The 20,691-nt window shown below is 50.3% G+C and overlaps 10 protein-coding genes across 10 annotated transcripts, besides 1 other annotated feature; 5 read left to right on the top strand and 5 right to left on the bottom strand.

The window, feature by feature from the left end:
- Nucleotides 1–500: 500 nt before the first annotated feature.
- NFIA_004200 (uncharacterized protein) lies at nt 501–1,229 on the top strand (the record flags this gene model as incomplete). Its single annotated transcript, XM_001258960.1, has 1 exon — nt 501–1,229. One exon carries the CDS (start codon nt 501–503, stop codon nt 1,227–1,229), a length of 729 nt encoding a protein of 242 aa, XP_001258961.1.
- Nucleotides 1,230–3,380: 2,151 nt separating this feature from the next.
- Nucleotides 3,381–3,403: a microsatellite.
- A 168-nt stretch (nt 3,404–3,571) lies between these two features.
- On the bottom strand, nt 3,572–4,413 carry NFIA_004190 (uncharacterized protein; the record flags this gene model as incomplete). The annotated part of the gene is made up of 2 exons (XM_001258959.1): nt 3,572–4,009; nt 4,375–4,413. 2 exons carry the CDS (start codon nt 4,411–4,413, stop codon nt 3,572–3,574), a joined length of 477 nt encoding a protein of 158 aa, XP_001258960.1.
- Nucleotides 4,414–4,864: 451 nt separating this feature from the next.
- Nucleotides 4,865–7,231, bottom strand: NFIA_004180 (fungal specific transcription factor domain-containing protein; the record flags this gene model as incomplete). The annotated part of the gene is made up of 5 exons (XM_001258958.1): nt 4,865–5,137; nt 5,363–5,648; nt 5,700–6,126; nt 6,185–6,975; nt 7,152–7,231. 5 exons carry the CDS (start codon nt 7,229–7,231, stop codon nt 4,865–4,867), a joined length of 1,857 nt encoding a protein of 618 aa, XP_001258959.1.
- A 403-nt stretch (nt 7,232–7,634) lies between these two features.
- Nucleotides 7,635–9,596, top strand: NFIA_004170 (oligopeptide transporter; the record flags this gene model as incomplete). The annotated part of the gene is made up of 7 exons (XM_001258957.1): nt 7,635–7,842; nt 7,897–8,074; nt 8,127–8,275; nt 8,333–8,441; nt 8,497–8,636; nt 8,695–8,876; nt 8,955–9,596. The coding sequence occupies 7 exons, from the start codon at nt 7,635–7,637 to the stop codon at nt 9,594–9,596; spliced, it is 1,608 nt and encodes a 535-aa protein (XP_001258958.1).
- A 297-nt stretch (nt 9,597–9,893) lies between these two features.
- Nucleotides 9,894–11,593, top strand: NFIA_004160 (MDR family MFS transporter; the record flags this gene model as incomplete). The annotated part of the gene is made up of 2 exons (XM_001258956.1): nt 9,894–10,160; nt 10,211–11,593. 2 exons carry the CDS (start codon nt 9,894–9,896, stop codon nt 11,591–11,593), a joined length of 1,650 nt encoding a protein of 549 aa, XP_001258957.1.
- Nucleotides 11,594–11,986: 393 nt separating this feature from the next.
- Nucleotides 11,987–13,132, bottom strand: NFIA_004150 (zinc-binding alcohol dehydrogenase family protein; the record flags this gene model as incomplete). The annotated part of the gene is made up of 1 exon (XM_001258955.1): nt 11,987–13,132. The coding sequence occupies one exon, from the start codon at nt 13,130–13,132 to the stop codon at nt 11,987–11,989; it is 1,146 nt and encodes a 381-aa protein (XP_001258956.1).
- A 547-nt stretch (nt 13,133–13,679) lies between these two features.
- On the top strand, nt 13,680–15,667 carry NFIA_004140 (Zn(II)2Cys6 transcription factor domain-containing protein; the record flags this gene model as incomplete). The annotated part of the gene is made up of 3 exons (XM_001258954.1): nt 13,680–14,644; nt 14,700–14,989; nt 15,060–15,667. 3 exons carry the CDS (start codon nt 13,680–13,682, stop codon nt 15,665–15,667), a joined length of 1,863 nt encoding a protein of 620 aa, XP_001258955.1.
- A 439-nt stretch (nt 15,668–16,106) lies between these two features.
- NFIA_004130 (uncharacterized protein) lies at nt 16,107–16,454 on the bottom strand (the record flags this gene model as incomplete). The annotated part of the gene is made up of 1 exon (XM_001258953.1): nt 16,107–16,454. One exon carries the CDS (start codon nt 16,452–16,454, stop codon nt 16,107–16,109), a length of 348 nt encoding a protein of 115 aa, XP_001258954.1.
- Nucleotides 16,455–17,918: 1,464 nt separating this feature from the next.
- On the top strand, nt 17,919–18,839 carry NFIA_004120 (uncharacterized protein; the record flags this gene model as incomplete). The annotated part of the gene is made up of 3 exons (XM_001258952.1): nt 17,919–18,108; nt 18,168–18,300; nt 18,350–18,839. The coding sequence occupies 3 exons, from the start codon at nt 17,919–17,921 to the stop codon at nt 18,837–18,839; spliced, it is 813 nt and encodes a 270-aa protein (XP_001258953.1).
- Nucleotides 18,840–18,902: 63 nt separating this feature from the next.
- On the bottom strand, nt 18,903–20,464 carry NFIA_004110 (Zn(II)2Cys6 transcription factor; the record flags this gene model as incomplete). The annotated part of the gene is made up of 4 exons (XM_001258951.1): nt 18,903–19,528; nt 19,569–19,758; nt 19,816–20,358; nt 20,411–20,464. The coding sequence occupies 4 exons, from the start codon at nt 20,462–20,464 to the stop codon at nt 18,903–18,905; spliced, it is 1,413 nt and encodes a 470-aa protein (XP_001258952.1).
- Between the last annotated feature and the right edge of the window lie 227 nt (nt 20,465–20,691).

Here is a 20,691-nt window from a genome sequence, read left to right as displayed (position 1 = left end):
CTCAGCTACGAACTTTATATTTACCTGCGTATATGGCAATGTGGTTTCCGGTTTAGCAAGTACCATAGGACGAAAACGGCTTTCCTAGGAGCCGCCGCATTCCTTACCTTAAGTTTAGCTCCCATCGAATGGGTTCGGTCTTTCTGACCATGGAACTACTTTTTGATTACTTAATGATGATCTTTGTATAAAGAGATAACCTTAATATAGACGGAAACGGAAGCCAGTGTAGCTTTCGTGCATTATACTGTATCAAATATGTCTATTAGACCTGTAGTGTCGTCATAGAGTGCCCAAAGTTCAGGCTGCTCGTGACGTCCTTGATTATAGATGAACTATCAATATTTCACTATTACGCACACTCTCTACAACTTAACCAGCCTTTATAGGAGAGAGGCTATACTATTTAAGACCACCTTCGCGTCTCACTGTAACTGAAGGATGTCCACATACGAACAATATTCACCAGTCTGATCATCACTAACACTACTGCTATCAACATGCATTTGTTTTCCCCTTGCCACCTCTGGAAAGCCGCATTGGTCATCTGCATGGCTAAAGGTGTCTACCCAAGTGCTTACCATGGTCCACCTGATCAAACCGGCCTTAACGCCGACATGTTCGATGACAAAGCCCTCGTCCACCAAGCACCTCATGATGGCAACCTTGCCTATGACGCCGACCGAGCCAAAGATAGTGACTTAGACGATGATGACGACCTGGCTTACGCTGAGAGCAATAACGGTACGGGTATCCACTACGGGAAATGCTACAGACTGTACGACGACGAGCTGTGGCTGGGGGGAGATTCTTCCCCGTGGAATTACTACGTCTTCGGGCGCCGTTCAAACGTTCAGACTTTTCAACTCTGCAAAAAAATGACAACCTGTGAGAGGCAGAACACGAATGACCAGGAAGTGCGGGACGGTGGGAAGTTCTATCTTTGGGACTTCCGTGGCAACCACTACTCGAAAACAGGAGAATTTGCCGCCTGCAACACTTTGGGCAACTTTTATGCAGCCGGTACCAGCTACCGGAACTATGCCTACTTCCAGGTTTACACGGATGATTGTCCGAATGGCCATTACTTCTGCTATCTTACGCTCAATATGGTGGGCCAGCCGTCTGGACACAATGGACTGCAGATCAAAAATAATTATCTTCAGAATGACTATTCCGGAAGTACTGTCACGCTGCGCTTCAAAGAAGTCAAGTGCCCTGATCCATGAGGATAGGGAGGATAGTCATAGATTCTATTGTGCTGCTGCCATAGTGGGAGTTATCTTACGGTGTGGGGTGGTCTAGTGGCTGTTTTGTTGTGATTAAGTTTGCTGGCGCATCACTTTCGCGCATGTATAATCCATAGTTGCAGGAACTTGTAGCTTTACGCATGCGGATTGATGTGTTTTAACTCGGTTATTGGATCTACTCGTTCATCACGTGTTTCACGTAGCTCTTCAAGTTCAGATTTGGCATTTTTTACTAGGTCTTTTGTGGCTTTCTGAGGTTTTCGACGGCCAAAGAAAGTTGGCGGCGACTGGACGGGAGAAAGCGCGGCTGCCGTCTTCGATCAATTCAAACACCAGATACGGCGTACGTAGTGGTCGGAGGCAACTAAACGTCAATAGTACTCCGTACAAACCGAGGCCTTGGAGACTTGAAAGTGTCCCGGAAATGGAATAACTCAATGCTATTCTCGCAAGCAGTGGCGGATCAGCACAAGCACAAAGCAGGTTCTGTCCCAAGTGAACTTTTACGTGCAGCAACACGGTGCCCGATATGGATATATACTAACAAACACCGAGTTTGTCGGCGGTATTGGACGACCTTCCGTGCTGTTAGGACTTTGGTATCTCGGCATGTTGGCCGCTGAAAACGATAACGGGATGCGTTATGATTAAAAATCGGAGACACGTGGCTGATTGTTCGTAACAAGTACGCAAACTACTCCTCATGGCATGGAGGCGCAGAGTGGAAATGTTACAGTGAAAGGATTAGGGTTTGGGGTGGACACCAAACGTTGATGCTGAGTACCTGCCGATCGAGACTCTACACAGACTCTCATAGTGCAATCCGAAAACCATATACAGACTTAATGTGCATTGTCGTGGCAATATTGTTATGGGTCGATGCTTGTTTGGATCCATTCTGCCTGCGTGAAACCTGCTGCGTCAGTAAGAATCTCCCTTCCACAAAGGTAAGCAGGGATGTGCTTAGATCCAAGTAGAACTGTGGGTGTGTCCCCGATTCATGTCTCTCCTCTGCCTGGCTCCTCAGGGCAGGACGCATGGATATTGTCCGCCAGGCTGACCGCAATGCGCCATCTTTCAGTGACCCTTGGGTAGTGAGCCTTGGGAAATAGGAGAATGATATTTGATAAAGGATACCCGTTTGGCATCAACATACAGGATGATCATAAGCCCACTACAGCTGCTGGTGGCATTTATATCCTGACCCGTCGCCTTTAATTTTGTATCCAGTGGACCTACTGGGGAAGTAGGATGCTAGCAGCCTATTAGGCTGCAACTCCGCTAGAGAGCATAAAGGCAGTTACTATAATAATAAATAGTCGTACCTGCCTTGAAGATAGTTAACTGAATTAACACACTCGTACATCAGTTCATTGTTTCAAAGGTAAACGTGGACCCTCACTTATATACTTCCGCTTCTTTGACGGCTGATTGAATTTTGATATTGGCAACACAATAGCAGGTTTCAACCTTCATATCACCTCTAGTATTGCGAAGCCTAGGCCAATCTGCCGTGAGCCTCTCCCAAGGTCGTTCCAGAAGCTTTTGGTTACAAATTATATAATTTTGATGCCCAAGGCAGCATAGAAAAGTATGTCAGCAGTGACTTTGGCCATTTGGATCACTCAACACGGTCTTCTCATTTTTATAGTGCCGAGTATATTACATCAAAGGAAAATAGCACATGAGCCATCTATGTCATCATAATTTGAGGGGCGTTTCCAGGATAGAATGAATTCTGAAACGAGAATCGAGGGCAAATTTTGTCCTTCAGACAAAGGTGGAGAGTCATGAAGGCCGTGCTTCCTAGTTAACTAGTGTTTTTGTCAGGAGCCTACCGCGCTAAGCTTCTTGTCTATGCTAAATCCCGCCCCCAAAATCACACCCTATAATAATCCATACCTTCTTACTCTTTTGGGCTTCTGCTCTGGAATCCAGCACCAAAATTAAGCTTCCCCCAACCCAGGGACCGACCCCCTATCCGCCGCGAGATGGGGCCGCCTCACCTTCTCCCGGATGGAGTTATGGAGGCTCCGGATCTGATGCTGCGTCCTGAGGCCATGAGAAGGACTGTTAGTCTGCTGGCTGTATGAGGTCTGCAGATCCTGACTGAGCAACTCAGCTAGTGATGAGGAAGAGGAGGAGGAGGAGGACGATTGCAAGGGATACCAGGCTCTGAGGCTTGACTGCCTCTCCCAAAGCACCGGACGGATACTATTGTGTGAGTATAAGGTATAGCGCTGGTCACTTGTACGACCTAAGGATAATGTGAAGCTAACATCCTCCCCCTCACTGGCTGCGCAGGAGGAGGAACTGGGGTCCTAGGGGCTGGCATGGCTAGCTGTTCTACCCGCACTACTGCTGCTCGCCAGAGCATCCATGATGGGGTTCTGAATCTTGGATGTCACCCTCCAGGAACTTGTCGCAAAAATAACATCCTTAGGTAGGTTTTTGGCAACACTGGCGAAGGATTTGGTGAATGATTTCTTGACTGTGCCCTTTGCTGTGCCTTTAATAACTTGTTGCGCTGGTTTGGCGGTGGCCTTGACTAGTTTGTCTCCTACCCCTAGGGTCAGGCTGGCAAGCACAGACAAGCCCAGGGTAATGCCCAGCTCGCCCCATTCGATCTCGTTGCTAGTGGCCAGATTGTAGGTCACTGAGGTTACAAAATCTGTGGTAATACCCACGGCAACTGAGACGCTAATCTGAATGGCAATGCTGGCCCCTCGGCCCCTCCCATGAGAATTGCTACCACCACCCTGACCGTGATGCCCACAATCAACATTGTGAAATCCTTCCAACCAAATTCCATCCCAAAAGGGCTGAAGTGGCTGCTCGGGTTGACTTAGTTGATAACTTGATGGGATCTTTGAGGCAGTATGTATATGGATTGATCTCCCCTGAGCCAAAGGGGCTGGAGGGATCCAGGGTGTGGAAGCGCATTACTTGAGGAAAGCCATATTCACGCATAATCTTAGAGTTATTTAGTTTTTTTGGGCACGAGCAGCTTCGCAGGCCTTAAGGAGGTTAGATCCATTAGATATAATAGATTTAGGCAGGTTAGGTGGTGGGAATAGCTTCAAGAGGTCAAATATTGAGAATTGGTGGTTACGGTGTAACTCACCGTGGGTGGGCTAGTCACGGATACGCCGCGCCCTCTCATGCTGATGGAGTGGAATGTAAACAATTCTACACTGGAATAGATTAAGTGCCAACCATCCTCATTGCTGGCTAGAAAGGAGTCCGGATGATGTACTTTTTAGTCTAGGAACAGTATCTCATCAAGCACTTGTACCATTCTAGATAGATCCTTAAGGGCCGTGGCCGTTAAATCCTTTGTTATCTTCGGGTCTTCACCTTCTCCTTCCTTTGGAATTTTCTGAAGGTTTGAGGAAGAACGAAGATCTGATATGCATATATTCTAAGTAAAGCAGGAGGGAATTAGCCTTTAAAAATATGAAAGCTTATCACACTAGTGTAGAGCCTCTAAAAGTTCCTGGTTCAATGATATACCTTGAGTTGAATCTCAACTGGGGACGTACCTCACCACGAACATGAGCATGACTAGCGTCAGGAGCAGAATCATAAACGGACTCGGTAATGGTCAATCCATGTTACTGACACCCAAAGAACTCAGGGACGCTCGTATCCAACCCCAACTCATCCAGCCAGTTTAAGAAATCCTCACTCGTTTCAAGTGCATTCATATTCGGTGTTGTCCCACTCTGGTCGTAGGCATTTAAGGACATCTCAATTGAATGTGAACTGTTCGGCATAGGGTGATTGCCAGTGCCGACTGGTGGCCCTTCTGCCATCTGCCCGGCTGACGGATAATCCAACGTATCATTTAGAAGCTTTATTATGACCTTGGTAACCTCCACACACGCCTGATGAGTGACATTAGTCGGTGTGCTAGCGTTTTCAAACCAGGAGACAAGAAGGTTTAGGTCGCGTATAATTCTGGACCGAGGGATGGAACATGTTAGTGGTACCCTGGCCACGGTACAGCGATGGAGTTCGGTTGCAACGACACCTGCTGCCGGGATAGTATAAAGCAGGAACTAGTTGACCGACAGGTTAGGACAGACATAGCGAGGATTACAGTGACTTACAATCCACGTGTACTGCTCGCGGATGCTGGTTTCTTGATTGCGGTGCTTCGCAAAGTCTGTGACTGCCGAGACGATCTGCATGGCTGAGTCCAGTAGGTCCGACATGGCATCGGGGAGCTCATTGTAACGGATGCGCTCAACCTGAAACAACGTGTGGAGGTATTCCAGGTGGATGACCAGACTTATTATGGCCAGATGCGGACCTAAAGCCTTCCAGGACTGTTTGCTGTAGTGGAACTGACCGGGAACTTTGTCCCACAATCGTTTACACTCTTGATAGGTAGCCCTACGAGCATATTAGCTTTCACCATACTGCGAGAAGTCGTGTGAATCCTACTGGAGTTCGTTTTGTCTGGAGTAAACAGAGCCCCGCCCCAAGGACAGTCCCACCACCTGCTCTCGCAACATCGCTACCATGTACCGTAGCCGGATGACGGTGGTAGGGCGAAGACCACCGCCGAAAGTACCCCATCCATCCGGCGTGAGCTGCCTTATAGCCCTGTCGACGGAAAGGCGGTCCAGGACTAGACTATCGTCATCAATATCCAAGGGTAGTTCCACGTCACAATAATGGTACGGCAGTCGAGGCGGCCTTCCCAGAAAAGTAGCGATATTCTTGTCGGCGCGATAGGACGCTGCAAAGACCCTCTTACGGGTCTCCGAGAGGAAAAACGGAACGGCGGACTCAGGACGATCCGGACGGTGTAGGCCCATGGCATAAATGCAGGAGACCAAGTCCCCAAATTGCGCGTAGATATGATGGCCTACTCTCTGTCAGCCTTGTGCATTCCAGGTCAGCTCCATGGAATGAATCGGCATTACTTGTCTCTCCCATTGTATTCGATGCCAGCACAAAGTATGTGTAGTTCAGCCAAACCGTCAAGTCATTCACATTGTCGTACTGTCTGCAGATTTCAATACATGCATGACTTGCTGCAGCCATCTCCCTGGCAAAGGCATCTGCGCTTAGTTCATCCTTGCCGTTCAGAGACAAAAATGGAGTGCCACGAGACGAGACGCTAGCACCGAGTCCCGCCAGGGCGAATATGAGGCCGACAAACTCCCATCGCACATTCGCACCCGTGAACAAATGGTAAAACTGGTTCGTCGTCATGTTTGCTTCAACTTTGACCGATTGAGCGGCCGTGTTTTGAGTGATCCGGGATCCCAGATCCTCTTGCGGCCATCTTTCCTTGTCCCAGTGGCTTCGAAGCAGCCCCAGGGGAGTAAGAACGAGAGGAGCTGGGATGACCGTGAAGGGGCTCCGATGGTATTCGTCGGTCACTAAATCTTCATACAGCCTGAGCGGGCGCAGAAGCTGAACCAGTCGGGGAATGACATGTGTGAAGTCGGCACTCCACGCCTTGCGCAGGGCGGATACATGGGCGATTTTCGGTGTAGAAAGGGTCAAGTCCTGTTGATTATGGTGAAATGCTGACATAAAGCTTGTGGATCCCAAGTATGTTGGCGGAGAGGTAGACGTGAGGCTCAATTGAGGCTCAGTTGGCAAGGTGCTGTCTCCACGACTGGTAGAGACACCAGGAGCCTCATCATCCTCAGGCGATGGGTTGACGGGAGACACGCTGCGAGGTACTTGTGCCTTCTTCCGTGATCTGGTCAAGGGGGCGGGATGATAGTAACACTGGTAAGCTCTCTGTCAGTGGACACCTTACTGATCCTCGTCATTTAAACCCAGATGCAAATCAGATTCAGTATTAGAAGACTGTCTACCTTGGAACTTAAACCCCTAACATCACATCGCCTACACGTTGGTAGTTGATGGTCGCACCTTATTTTAGAGACACGACATGGTTCGCAGGAGATTCGCTTGCCATTCTTACGGACCATAGCTTTGGGAATGTTCTCCATGGCGAACAGACTCGGTCGTCTTGACCATGCCCATATTACCACTTTTCGATGGTAGTTGTGATGGGAAGATGAAGCACCGAACGGTGGACAGTATCGGAGTGCCTGTCGATTATTAATCACATATTTACTCCGTTCGGGATAAGCGCCAGAGTGATCAGGCATCCTAAGGCATGTATTCCGAGCTCTGTCGGAATGAAACAAACAGATGAATGTAGTTGGTAGCATACAATGCCGCGCTCCTCCAAGATACTTATAAAATGTCTATAAAAATGTCTCCTGTACCCTCTTTCTACGGTTTTCTCTTAATCAAATGGCTACCGACCGTATTTGTTGTTATTGACTCCAATTCTCCTTCTCTCAGTACCAAGCATAGAGACCCTTGTCATTACCCACCACACTCATCATGAGCAAGTCGGACGATATCGAAAGACAGACGGTGGCTACATCCAAGAAACCTCAGGGGGAGCCACAGCAATGCCAATTGGTGACATGTGAGCATAACGAAGAAAATCTGCTTCCAGTGGTAGACGACGTACCCTTCGCGGTATGGCTGATTGCCTTCGTGGGAGCCGCTGAGCGCTTCGTCTGGTATGGAGCGACCAGCCCTTTGCGTGAGTCTGCTGTCAAGTGAATTGTGGCGAGGCAAGGATTCTGATACGTAACAGAGAATTACATTCAGCATTCATCCTCTAGCAAGGTTCCCGGCGTACTGGGTCTACGCGAGGCAACGGCGACCAATATTGTGAATGCGATGATGGCTGGGGGCTATCTCGCAACCATCCCAGCAGCGGCGGTGGCCGATACCTGGCTGGGTCGGTACAGAACGATTCTAGTCTCTGCTGTGTATGGTCCTGGGTTGATTGCTCGCATCGTCGTCAAGCTAATGATCGGATAGCATCCAACTCTGTGGCTCGGCGATTTTGTTCGCGACCTCCTTTCCTCATGCCGTTCAAGCCGGTGCCGCAGAAGGCGGATTAGCTGCTGCTATTATTCTCATCGCCGTGGGATCAGGAGGCGTGCGATCCTCCGTCGCTCCGTTTATCGGTATGTTTCAAGGAATGCATCCGTTGCCTGGACTTAAATCGAGCTGACCATCCATAGCGGAGCAGTATACAGAAACAACTCCCAAAGTCAAAGTGCTAAAGAACGGACGAAAAGTCATCACGGATCGAGAGCTCACAATCCAATACATCTATAATCTATACTATTGGTATTCTCCTCTTTTCCCTGCCTCGACGTCGAGGCGCTTGCTAACTTAGGGTTAGGATGGTGAATATCGGGGGGTTATCGGCTCTGACCACTACAATCCTTGAGAAGTATGTTGGATACTGGGCTGCATATCTTGTGCCCCTCTGTATGATGGCCCTGTCAGTTGTACCCTTGCTGGCGTGGCAACACATATTTGGTAAGTGGCCTTCCACCCAGCCGCTAGGGCAATAGGTACTCAATGTTCTCACCATCAGTCCGGCGCCCACCAAGTGGCTCGGTTCTCCCACAAGCCGGCAGGGCAATGTTGTATGGATTTCGGGAAGGGTTCCAGATGGATGGGGCCAAACCACAGAAGCAACAAGAGAAGCACCACCGACAGGTGCCGTGGACCGATACTTTCATTGATGAGTTGAAGAGTGGATTGCTCGCATGTCGTGTTTTGTATGCCTCCCAGCATATATGATTGATTCGAATGGACGAATGGACGGATAACTGACATGACACCATCCTCCAGCCTCCTCTTCCCCATACATTGGTTACCCAGACCTTCAATAACCTCATTTCCCAGGCCGGGCAGATGGTCAACTCCGGAGTCCCAAACGACACCATCAAGTCGCTCAACCCCATCACCAGCATTTTACTGACGCCGATAGTCTCGCGTGGCCTATACCCACTCTTGACCCAGCACCGGATCCGATTCGGCCCCATGGCCCGCATTGTCGTGGGATTTCTCTTTCTCACCCTCGCTATGGCCTACACCGCAATCCTCCAGAAATTGGTATATTCCACGGGCCCCTGTTACGATCATCCCCTGGCTTGCCCTGAGTCAGACCATGGCCGCATTCCCAATCAGATCTCGATGTTCCTGCAAACACCCATCTACGTTCTCGGTGCGATTGCGGAGATTTTCTGTTTCACCACGGGGACGGAATATGCCTACAATCAAGCACCGAAGTCCATGAAGTCGGTGGTTCAGTCGGTGTGGATGGCCACGGCTGGGGTTGGGGCCTGCCTAGCGATGGCGTTTACCCCGATCAACAAGGATCCTCATCTGGTCGTCATGTATTCGTCGTTGGCGGGCGTCATGGCCGTGGCAACTGTTTTGTTCGGGATATTCTTTGGAAAGCACGATCGGAAGAAGACCATTCTTCTATAGGTGATTATTGGGCGGTTTACCAAACTGTAAGGGAATAAGGGCAGAGCATTACATTACGGTATGTGGTAGCGGTGTATAGAAAGCCCAACCCGGAATACGGAGCAGACTCCGCTAAGCGGTCCCTCTAGAGGTTCCTGCTGCAGGTGCGGATTTCGGAGTAGAGACTCCGGTCTCCTGGACTATAGATGCAGTACATTTATAGTCAGAGGGGAGGAGATGTCACTCTTGCATATGTTATTATAATCCGGTAGTTAAGCAGTATTATACTAGCAGCATCACACGTTCCCACGTCTTGCAATGGCTGAGAAAAGTTCCTCTAGCGATGACGCAGAGCCCAAGTACGAGTATCCGTCTGGGCTGGCGGTCACCCTGATCCTCACATCAGTTACCCTGGCCTATTTCCTATTCTTCCTCGACCTTGCCGTCCTTTCCACTGCCACGCCGGCCATTACCTCCGAGTTCGACTCGTTGGTGGATGTCGGTTGGTATGGCGGCGCCTACCAGCTTGGAAGTGCAGCGTTCCAGCCTTTGACCGGCAAGATTTACAGCCAGTTTTCCATCAAGGTATGTTGGTCTACACCGCGCGTAGAATCAACCCTAACTAGATCCTGCAGTGGACCTTCCTTGCCTTTTTTATTCTCTTCGAGATAGGGTCTGCGATCTGCGGAGCGGCGCAGTCGTCGCCCATGTTCATCGTCGGCCGCGTCATCGCAGGCGTCGGATCTGCTGGTGTGGCCAACGGCGCAGTGACGACCATTTCCGCTGTCCTTCCAACAAAGAAACAGGCACTTTTCATGGGGCTCAACATGGGTATGGGCCAGTTGGGCCTGGCGACGGGGCCCATCATCGGAGGGGCTTTTACCACAAACGTGTCCTGGCGGTGGTGCTTTTACATCAATCTCCCTCTGGGCGTTGTCGTCGGCGGATTTCTTCTCTTCCACACGATTCCCGAACCGAAACCCAAGAGTCCGCCCCTGGAGATTCTCGGCACCGCCATCAAGTCTCTGGATCTTCCCGGTTTCATGCTCATCTGTCCCGCGGTGGTTATGTTCCTCTTGGGGCTACAGTTTGGCGGGAACCAACACCCTTGGAACAGTTCCGTGGTAATCGGCTTGCTAGTCGGCGCTGCCGTCACCTTCGGCCTCTTCCTGGTCTGGGAGCATCGTCGAGGAGACAAGGCCATGGTGCCATTTGCCATGCTCAAACACCGCGTCATCTGGTCGACCGCAATGACCATGTTCTTCAGCCTGTCCAGTGTCCTGGTGGCGGATTTCTACATTGCCATTTACTTCCAGGCAATCCGCGACGACTCGCCCTTGATGAGCGGCGTGCACATGCTCCCAGTCACGCTCGGCCTGGTTCTCTTTACCGTGGTCTCTGGCGCCCTCATCTCCATTTTGGGCTACTATCTTCCCTTTCTTCTTGCCGGCGGTGCCATCTCGGCAGTGGGCTACGGGCTCCTGTCGACCCTCAATCCTACGACCTCGGTTGCCAAATGGATCGGGTACCAGATTCTCTACGGTGTTGCAAGTGGTTGCACGACGGCAGCTCCCTACATAGCTATCCAGAACCTCGTGTCTCCAGCGCAGATCCCTCAGGCCATGGCGATTATCATTTTCTGGCAAAACATTGGGGCGGCTACCTCTCTGATCGCCGCAAACGCCATTTTCAGCAACAGCCTTCGTCATCAGCTTCAGGAGCGTGTGGCAGAGATCGGCCTCGCGCCAGACGCCATCGTCGCTGCGGGAGTCCGCTCCATCCGGGACCTGGTGTCTGGCTCGCAGCTGGCTGCGGTGCTTGAGGCCTACGCTAAAAGTATCGACCACGTCATGTACCTCGGTCTGGCGGTCAGCCTTGCGGTCTTGATCTTTGCTCCGGGACTCGGATGGAAGGATATTCGCAAGGTCAAGGATCTTCAGGTTATTGGCAGCGAGTCCGCTGACAGTGGTGATCAAGAGTTGGTTGAGACGAGTAGAGTTATCCCAGCAATGGCTTAGACAAGGCTGTAGTCACTATTCTTCATATAAACATTCGCCTGCTGAGGTTACCAGTCATTATTCGCAGTATACTGATTCTTGCTGTGCTGCGCATGAGGTGTTCACTAGAATAAATTATAGATCTTTAATATTACTTTTGTAGTGACTTGATGCAAAGGACCCGCATGCACAGAGCAGAATTACTGGTACGCCAGAAAATCTCAGTCACTCTGGTGAATTGAATTACACTACAGATAGTCTTAGGTGCGGCAATTTGCTGGCACACACACGTTTCAACCAGATATACCAACAAGACAAATAATTTCGATCGCATAGCAGGAAGCGCAGTAATCGGGTATACTAAATAACTACAACAACGATATCTTGTCCCCGCCCTATTCAAAGCTCGCTCAACTACAACGTCACGACAAGCTTCTTCCCCGAGACACCCATCCTCTGGAGATCCAGAGCATCTTGAATCTTGTTCAGTCCCTTGCCCACGATGTGCGTGGGAGGTGCTGGCACAAACTGGCGCCGCTCAAGCGCTTGCGGCAGGAACTCCCTGTAGATGCGAGCCACGACGCTCTCCGGGTCAACTAGGCCATCAAGGAGGATGAATTTCGCTTCGACCCCGGTCCGACGGCGCCTCGCATTCGACTTGATCATGCCCCCCACTATCCCCATCAAGTACGTGCCTTTGCCAGCAAAGGTCGTGAGTTTATCGGCAGGTATTATGGCGCCAGCCACGGCGATGCGCTTCCGCGTGAGGCGGACATCATGATGCCTCATCACAGCGGTGCATGCCTCGACGGCCCCACGCCCAATCGTGAGGGCACCGACCAGCTCGTCGCCCCGTAGAGCGGTCAGGAGGTCCTTGACCAACGTTCTGCTCCTGTAGTCAAAGACATGGGTTGCACCGAGACCCTTGACGTAGTCGAAGTTCTTTGGGGACGAGGTAGATAGGACTTGGTAGCCGGCGGACACGGCCAGCTGCACGGCGTTGCTTCCCACGCTTGACGCGCCGCCAGTGATAATAACAGTGCGCGGCAGGCCCGACCTGCCCACCACGTCCGTGGGCGCTGGGACCCGAGGCATGTCGAGGCCCAGATAGTCCGGGTGGAAGAGACCCCACGCCGCTGTCAAGAGGCCCAGTCCCAGGACACAGGCCTGTTCGTCGGTGATGTGGGCTGGAGTCGGCGCCAGCATGTGCTGTCGCATGACCGTGTAGAGCTGAAAGCCTCCCTCGGCCGGGCGGTTGACCTCCTTGGCTATGGCAGTGGCGCTTCCGAAGACTCGGTCGCCTACCCTGAACCGCTCCACGTCGGGGCCGACCTCGACCACTTCGCCGGCCACATCGGTGCCAAAGATGAAGGGGTACTTGATGTAGCTGGCGATCGCCGGCCCAATAAATTGCAGCACCCAGTCAAACGGGTTGATGGCCACGGCGGTGTTCCTGACCACCACCTGGCCGGGGCCGGGGGGCGTGTAGGGCGCGTCGCCGACCTTGAACGGCCGTGCCTTTTTGGCGGGGATCCAGGCAGCCTGATTCTTTGGAGCCATTGCGATCGGACGGGTGTTGCACCAATCAGGGAGCAAATGGAGGGTGTGAAGTAGACAGAAACAGAAACAAAAGCCGCAGAACTTGAGTGCGGTTACATGGACACGTATTAGTAGAAAGCTCTAAGAGATATCAGGGCTTCAGCACTGGGTACTACTTGAGCATACCGTGGCGGACTCTGAACGGCATTCAGAGGACTCACGCCGTAGATGTCCGTTCGAGTGCTTTTCGCTCCATTTTCCCTCCCTGTATCGTCCATTGAAGAGGTGCTGAGAGCGCCGCATCGTAAGTGGCTACTACCCCTGTTTTTTTACTTATTACTAACATATTACCCCGCCGGCTCCTCGTCTTCCTGGCGGCTAGATCCGACTGTTAATGGACAACCCTTGTATATAAACGGACTTCGGAGGTTTAAATCCGTCGGCATGACAAGGCAGGATTTAAGTAATCTCCGTGCAAGGAGATCCCTACCTTCCCTCCGTTCGACATCTCTCAGCAAGTATCCCCTACATTTCATCAACTGAGCAATTCGGGATTTTATGGAATACTATGGAGAGATCGAAATCGAAACCAGCCCCCGGCCAATCCTGCACCTATGGCCAAGCTTGCACGCATTGCTACAAGGCCAAGTGTCGGTGTGTGCGTGCCCCAAATGGTGATACTTGTGAAAGGTGCCTTCGTCTCAAGAAAAGGTGTGAGCCATCAGAGTCGGTTCGCCGACGGAATGCTCAAAATGCCCAGACAGCCAAAGTATCCGATAGGCGGATTGCCCGGCTGGAGGACAAAATGGAGAGCTTGTTATCTGCCATGAACTCTTTCCTTGGTTCCACGGCGAGTTCGGGGTCTGCTGTCAACGTCCTTCAATCTCTGCACGGAGACGGCATTTCATTATCCACGTCTTCTTCGAATACCACTCTAGTAACCCCTGCGAGCACTACTCCGCGCTTCACTGAGGGACTCAACTTCGCGACAGACGCGCTTCATTATTCACTATCTACCCCCGCTCCATCGCCAAACCAAGCAGACGAAAGGCTCAATTTCTTCCGGTCCCGAATGCTGCCTTCCTTTCCTTTCATCGATCTGACTCCAGACATTACAAGCTGCTATCTGCGTCAAAACAGGCCCTTCTTGCTCCAAGCCATCCACACTGTGACCACATTCTCGACCCAGGAAAGACTGACTCAGGTGGAGGAGCTGAAGCATCTGCTATTCACATCGGCTTTGCTACAAGTCCAGTCAAATATCGACCTGCTGCTTGGATTGCTAACATACCTAGCATGGAGTACTGACCCCTTTCTTGGCCGAGCTGACCTCGTCTCTCGCCTCATGATGCTGGCAATTTCACTCGTCTATGATCTGCGATTGTTCAAACCATCCTCGCCGGACGTGGAACTCATGATGACTATTACCCAGGGGCGGGCGGATGACAATAATCAAAGCCACAACAATGAAACGCACCACGACTTATTGGAAAGACAGCGGGCAGTACTGGCGTGTTTCATTTTGAGCTCTAAGTGCGTGTGCCTCTGTTCTTATGATCGAAACTATATTAACATATGTCTATCCTAGTATTGCGTCCCACCTTGGGCGTCAAGACGCTCTACGATGGACACCTCAGATGGAAGAGGCGCTTCGAGTCCTCACAATAAGCGAGGCATGTCCTGCAGATCGGCTATTCGTCTCTCAGGTCCGCTTGCAGTTGCTAAAGCAAAGAGCAGATGATGTCCGACAACAGGACGAGGCTCACACAGGAACAGCTCCTGCGGCGGTTTCAGCTCCTCGTCTATTGTATCTAAAGTCTTTACGAAGGGAGCTACACGAGCTAAGATCTTTGTTTCCTCCGGATCTCCCCCAGCTAAGTAAGTAGTTCTTCAATCGCATGGCCTGACAAACCATCTCCTTGCGGGATGGCTAATACCTTACATGCAGACATCCTCAATGCACACGCCCAATACGTCGAATTATACATAAACCAGCTCGCCTATTCCGTCAGCCAAAACTCGCTTCCTCTCAGTCTGACCGGACAACTGGGATTCGAACATCTGAAGTGTCTGTGGCAGTCGGTTGAGAACATCAAGTCGTGGCTGGACCATTTCTACCAGATCCCTTGCTCGGACCTTGTCGGCCAGCCCTTTCATTTTTGGTCCCAGATGATTCTGACAGTTACACTGTTGAAATACCTCTCAACACTTCAAGACCCTGAATGGGATTGCCAGGCGGTGCGGGGAACAGTCCACCTGATCTCGACGATGGACTGTATGATTCAGAAGCTCGATCTGAGCAGCAAAGAGCCGGAGCTTCAGTGCGACGACCATTTACTCAAGTTTTTATCCAAGCTTTTAACCAGATGTCGTCTGTGGGCCGAAGCTCGATGGCATGATGAGGAGACCGGGCCGGGCCGGAGCGCCAGCTGTGACACCACTGGTCACAATCATCATATCCCGGAGCTGGATCAGATGGTCTGGATGCAGTCGATGGATTTGGGGGATGATCAGTGGTTTGAAAATGTACTGGGTATGCCCACCACATTCTACTAGTTTGAATGTCCATATATGGTACGTGGAAAAGCCATAGGTGGGTATAATACTTTGGTTTCAGAGCTCGGACTGCGAGATTCAATCTATCTACACCTATGCAAGTCCGACCAGTAATCTCGAGTGAGTGCCAGATCTATCCATAGCACTGCATCGCTGCCTCTTGGGGTATAGACAGTCATGCATCGTGCCATATTTTGAATTTTGTTTAATGACATGTTAGTGCTTTCCCTCGGAGCTCCTACTCCGGTTCAAAAGCGGGCATCTTGGGAAGCACTCAGTTATCCGCTCATTAATACGTAGTGATGATGGCATTGCTAGGGATTTGCCGCCATACGAGCCGTTCAGTGTCAAATAGAGATTTCATTCTCCTCTAATAGTTTGCGATTTTATTGGATACATGACATTGTTACCATTCTCTCTCGTCCCTCCAGAAGTACGATTACTCGCATGTTGATACACGAGTAGACTTGGACTTGAGCAGAGCCTCCTTCATTGCCTGGAGATTGGCCTTCCTGCGCTTGGCCTCTTCCTCAAAGTACCGTTCTACCTCTTTTGCCTCTTCCACATCTAAGACTTCCTTTTCGATTTCATATGCTCTCTGGTACTCCGGAATCTCTTCATACTTTGCATCGCGGTCGTACAGTTCGTACAGTTGTCGGGTAATCTTCTCTGGAACGTCGTAGTTGATGCGGAAGAGATGGTCATCCATGCACAGTAGATCCGGCGCGACAGACGGTATGGTCCAGGCTTCATTCCCAGTTTGGGGCGGGTTATCTTTAGTGGCCATTGCGAGGGTTATAGTTGTTGTCAGAATGATAATAGTTGTCTTCTTGAATAATCAACGAGCAATCTGGTTGTGTAGAGGGAACAAATGGAAGGAAGAGTTGATGGAAAGGGTAGAATTGTGAGCCGTGGAAAGGAATATATGTAATCATCAGCTACTTGAGAACGAACTACTATTATTGGCGGCAGTTTTTGATTCGGTACAGTATCTAATTGCATTTCTTCCCGCGGTATCCTGGACGAACTTGGCCGAAATGATCCTGTCCGGTGAGATGGCTACGTTTCAAATATTTCCTTGATCGTTAACCAACTTGTCATATTACAAGTTTAGCCCCTTACTCCTTAAATATGTTGCTTCATACCTTTGGCGTAAGGGACTCTCCATGTCGTTCGCGAGCGATAGCAACATCAATGGCCGTCTCGCCCTCTGTGTTCCGCACCATAGGATCCAGACCCTTTAAAGGAGGAACAAAAGCCTTTCATACGTCCTCAGTCTTGTGCTGTCAGATCTGCCCCAGCCTTCTCAAACATCTCCAGGACGACTTCGTCGATTTGGCATATGGCTCATCCATATCCAGCAATGCATGAAAGGTATACCACTTTTCGTGTCAATACGCGGAGCAGGTAGGCCTCATGCACATTTCGCCGCTCAATTTGGGTGATTCCCAGAACAAACCTTTCATCAATGACCTTGTCATCCTGGGTCTCGCCAGGGAAGCTCGACCAATAATTGTAGATCCTGACCGACTGGTGAAAGAGCGCATAAGGATCAGCACCGTGTTGCAGGAGTGCTGTTGCCATTCGGGTCATGTTCATTTTTGCTCATGTGGGTTTGATTCAAAACGTGAGTATATCAATGCAAGGCGAAGAGGGAACTCTTGTCTTCCATTGTAGAGACTAGAAACCATCTAGTATCAGGTACGCTGGGAGTCACTATTATGGCACTATATCCAGAATGCGCATACACATCAAATCAACACCATCAAAGAGGGCTACAATCCTACGGACGTGCGGTCAGGGACCAGAGTGTATCTTTCTTGATCAGTAGCCTTGGAGAATCGCAGAGGTGCCTGAGGCATGCGAGTACAAAAATGGAGCAAGTCAGCGTTTCCCACCAATCATTATGCTTCTTTGCGCCAAGAAAGGCTTAAATGAAAGCCACTAAGCCCAAAATGGTCAATTATCGCGATGTCCTCGCCCCAGCTTTGTTCAATGGCTATAGATAGTCAGATATGATGAACGAGGCTTAGAAACTTACAGCCAACGCTTTTATGGACAGAGTCTAGTGATTCTGTGGCTCACTGAAATGACGCGGTATATATAGCAGGTCGACCATATCCTGTCATTCTCAGGACCATCTCCTGCCACCAACTTACTTTACAGTTAGATACAGATAAAACAGCTCGTTCTGTCTTCCAATTGATCAATCAACCTCAACTCAGAGCGGATCACTATGAAGACGAATACAATGCAGTCTCTCTCAGTGGGCCACACCCGCATCGCAATTGCTGAAGTGACCATCTTCTCCCTCATTCAACTGGTACAATTTATCACAAGATTCATGCAAGAATGGCAGTACTGGCACCACAGAAGGGAGAGAAATATCCACAGATGCGTGCTGTACTCCTGGTTTGGCATGCTTGGGATTTTAGCGCAGCGTAAGTGCTAATTTACCTGCCCACTATGGTTTCGGGCAGGGCTGATCGAGGTGGGTCAGTCCGAATTGCGGGTTCCGCGATGGTGATTGCTGTTTCCAATCCGAGCAAGTTGGTCTTAACGGCGGAGATCATTTTGCAAAGCATCGGACTCTCGCCTCTGTTGTTTGAGGTGAGCCTTGTCCTGTTGCGAAGGTATGTCATGCGTTTGCTCAAGAGGTTGCAAATACTAACGTCTAGAAAGTGGACAAGCTGGACGAAGCGGTCCCGGAAACACAAAGTATCCGAAACATTTGCGTTTCTTGCTTCACGGCTTTCGCTTCCCAGTTATCTTGTCTCTGGTCTGTGCCGTTGTGGGTGAGACAATGAATATTTCCGTCTGCAAGAGTATTGGCTCGGCCGTCTTCGTCATTACCTTTGCATTCGTGATCGGACTTGTACTTTGGATAGCAATCGCGTACCGCACGGTTCTGCCCAGAATCGGCCACCGCGGCGTGATACTGGTCCTTGCTACTCTGCCATTCTTGGCTGTCAGAATCGCCTACTTTTTGCTGAGTGAGTACGGATCAGCTGAATTCAACGCTGTAGCTGGCAAAGAGGAGATCAAAGTCGGTATGGGCCTGTTGATGGAGATAATCGCCACGGTGCTTTTGTTGCTATCACGAGGCACAATGGAGCCATTTGGATACAAAACTCTCCATACTGAGGAACGCGAGACAGGGGACAGGCCTTGAGCACGGTGGATTTCATCTCAACGAGTTTGGACATGATGATGGTAAATACGAGAGAAAGAGGGTTCAATCAAATGGCGTGGCAAAATTCTTGGGTTGCACAGCTGCATAATACTGCGACATTTGCACCAAACGGTTCTCTATCCAAGCCTTTATTTTGGGGTCGGCGGCCTCGTATGCCACACGCAGCGGAAATCCCATTCTGTACGGCCCTAGTGGACCAGCACCGTTGTATTCCACTGACTTGCAAATCTGATCTCGGAAAAAGGCGACCATAGCTTCATGTTCACCAGGATAACCAAGGGTCCGTAGGGCCTCGTGTATGATAGCCATGTATGCTTGGTAGGAATTGAATATTGAGGCGATATTCAGATCTGAATAATACAGAACGATAGGATAGACTTCATCATTGGTCGACGACAGCCTTTCGCATGCAGGTGGTGCGATTCGGGAAAAGCGGCTATACCATTCTAACAGTCTGTTCTGCATCTCAAGGATCCGGGTCAAGGTTTCGGACGCCTTCTTCCAGGTTGCAGGACTCGTCATATCTGATGCTTTGATATCATAGAGCGCGTGAACAAGGCTCGGTGCCAGTGTGAATAGAGCTATGAATTCCTCTAACAGATCTTCCAGCTTTCCGGAGTAGAATGAGTTGATGCGCTGCCGCATCACGGCATGCCAGCGTTCTGAGGCTAGGAAGCATCGTTCCCCAGAGAACAGAGAGTGCATTACCTGCACCCATGTCAGTTCCATCGTAATCAGGGCAGAAAGACCAGCCACCCACAATCAATCCTCTTGCAGCTTTGAGTAATGTATTATTGAATTGGTCCTTGTAAGCGTTCGGCCCACGAATCTCCGCTAGCTGACTTACAGCCTTTGCATGTTTCATCCACGTGTCTGGATTTTGATTATTCGCAAACAGCTAAGTTCATCAGTCGACATTGCTTCTTCCTGCGGCGGAGATTAATGGGATGCCTACCTCGTACAAGCATAGAAGTAGCACCGCGCAGAAGATATCGGCAGACAGACCCTCAGAAGGGGCGTCTAGACACTTTCGAAGTCTGCTCACAGCCTCGATGTACGCAAATCTAGAATACTGCGCCATTTGGACGTCCTGCAGCACCCTCGAAATATGGTGTGCTGTAAAGCATCGAACAGTTGCATCCAGGGTTCTGTTCCGTCCATAAAGAGATGGAAGACTGCTGAACCATTTGGAAACAATGTGGATTGAAGTCGACGAGTAAGGCTGAGAGAGGTCATCGGCTACTGACGAAAGTCCTTGGAGGACATTGATCCCTGGGGAAGACAGCGTGGACACTGGTGTACTCAGTATCATTGATTCCCTGTCTGCCTCGTAGTCGTCTTTGTTAGACACGCTCCGTTCAGAACCAGAGCCATCGGCTCGAGGTACGCGTCGAGAACGATAAGGTTTCCCAGCTATGAACTTGAAGTTCCTGACATAGCCGGGGCACGGCTTTCCGTATTTCTCACACCGCGCACAGCCTGGAAGTCGCTCATCACACTATATACATGTCAATGGTGCGTGGCCTCCCATCCTTGGAAGACAGACAAACCTTCACGCGACGCTGGACGCAAAGTAGGCAGCCAGAACTCCGCCCACCTGCCATTTCTAATATTCCACACTCTATTGATTATCGACTGATGAATCCTGGAAAGGAAAGGTGATGTGGACGTGGTCAATACGAGACTGCTCAGTGTAGCTACGGCGCGCTACAGTGACCAAAACCCCATTTGCTAGGCCAATAGGAAGGCAACCCTCGCAGTGCACATAGTATGGCTAGAAAGAATATAATTACTACCTCTGTTTAAGTTATTAAGCTTAACAGTTATAGTA

The sequence above is a fragment of the Aspergillus fischeri genome, genomic scaffold (assembly GCF_000149645.3).
Source record: "Aspergillus fischeri NRRL 181 1099437636265 genomic scaffold, whole genome shotgun sequence".
Taxonomy (NCBI): Eukaryota; Fungi; Ascomycota; class Eurotiomycetes; order Eurotiales; family Aspergillaceae; genus Aspergillus; species Aspergillus fischeri.
The sequence above is the reverse complement of the archived record's forward strand: the minus strand, read 5'-3'. Positions and strand labels throughout refer to the sequence as shown.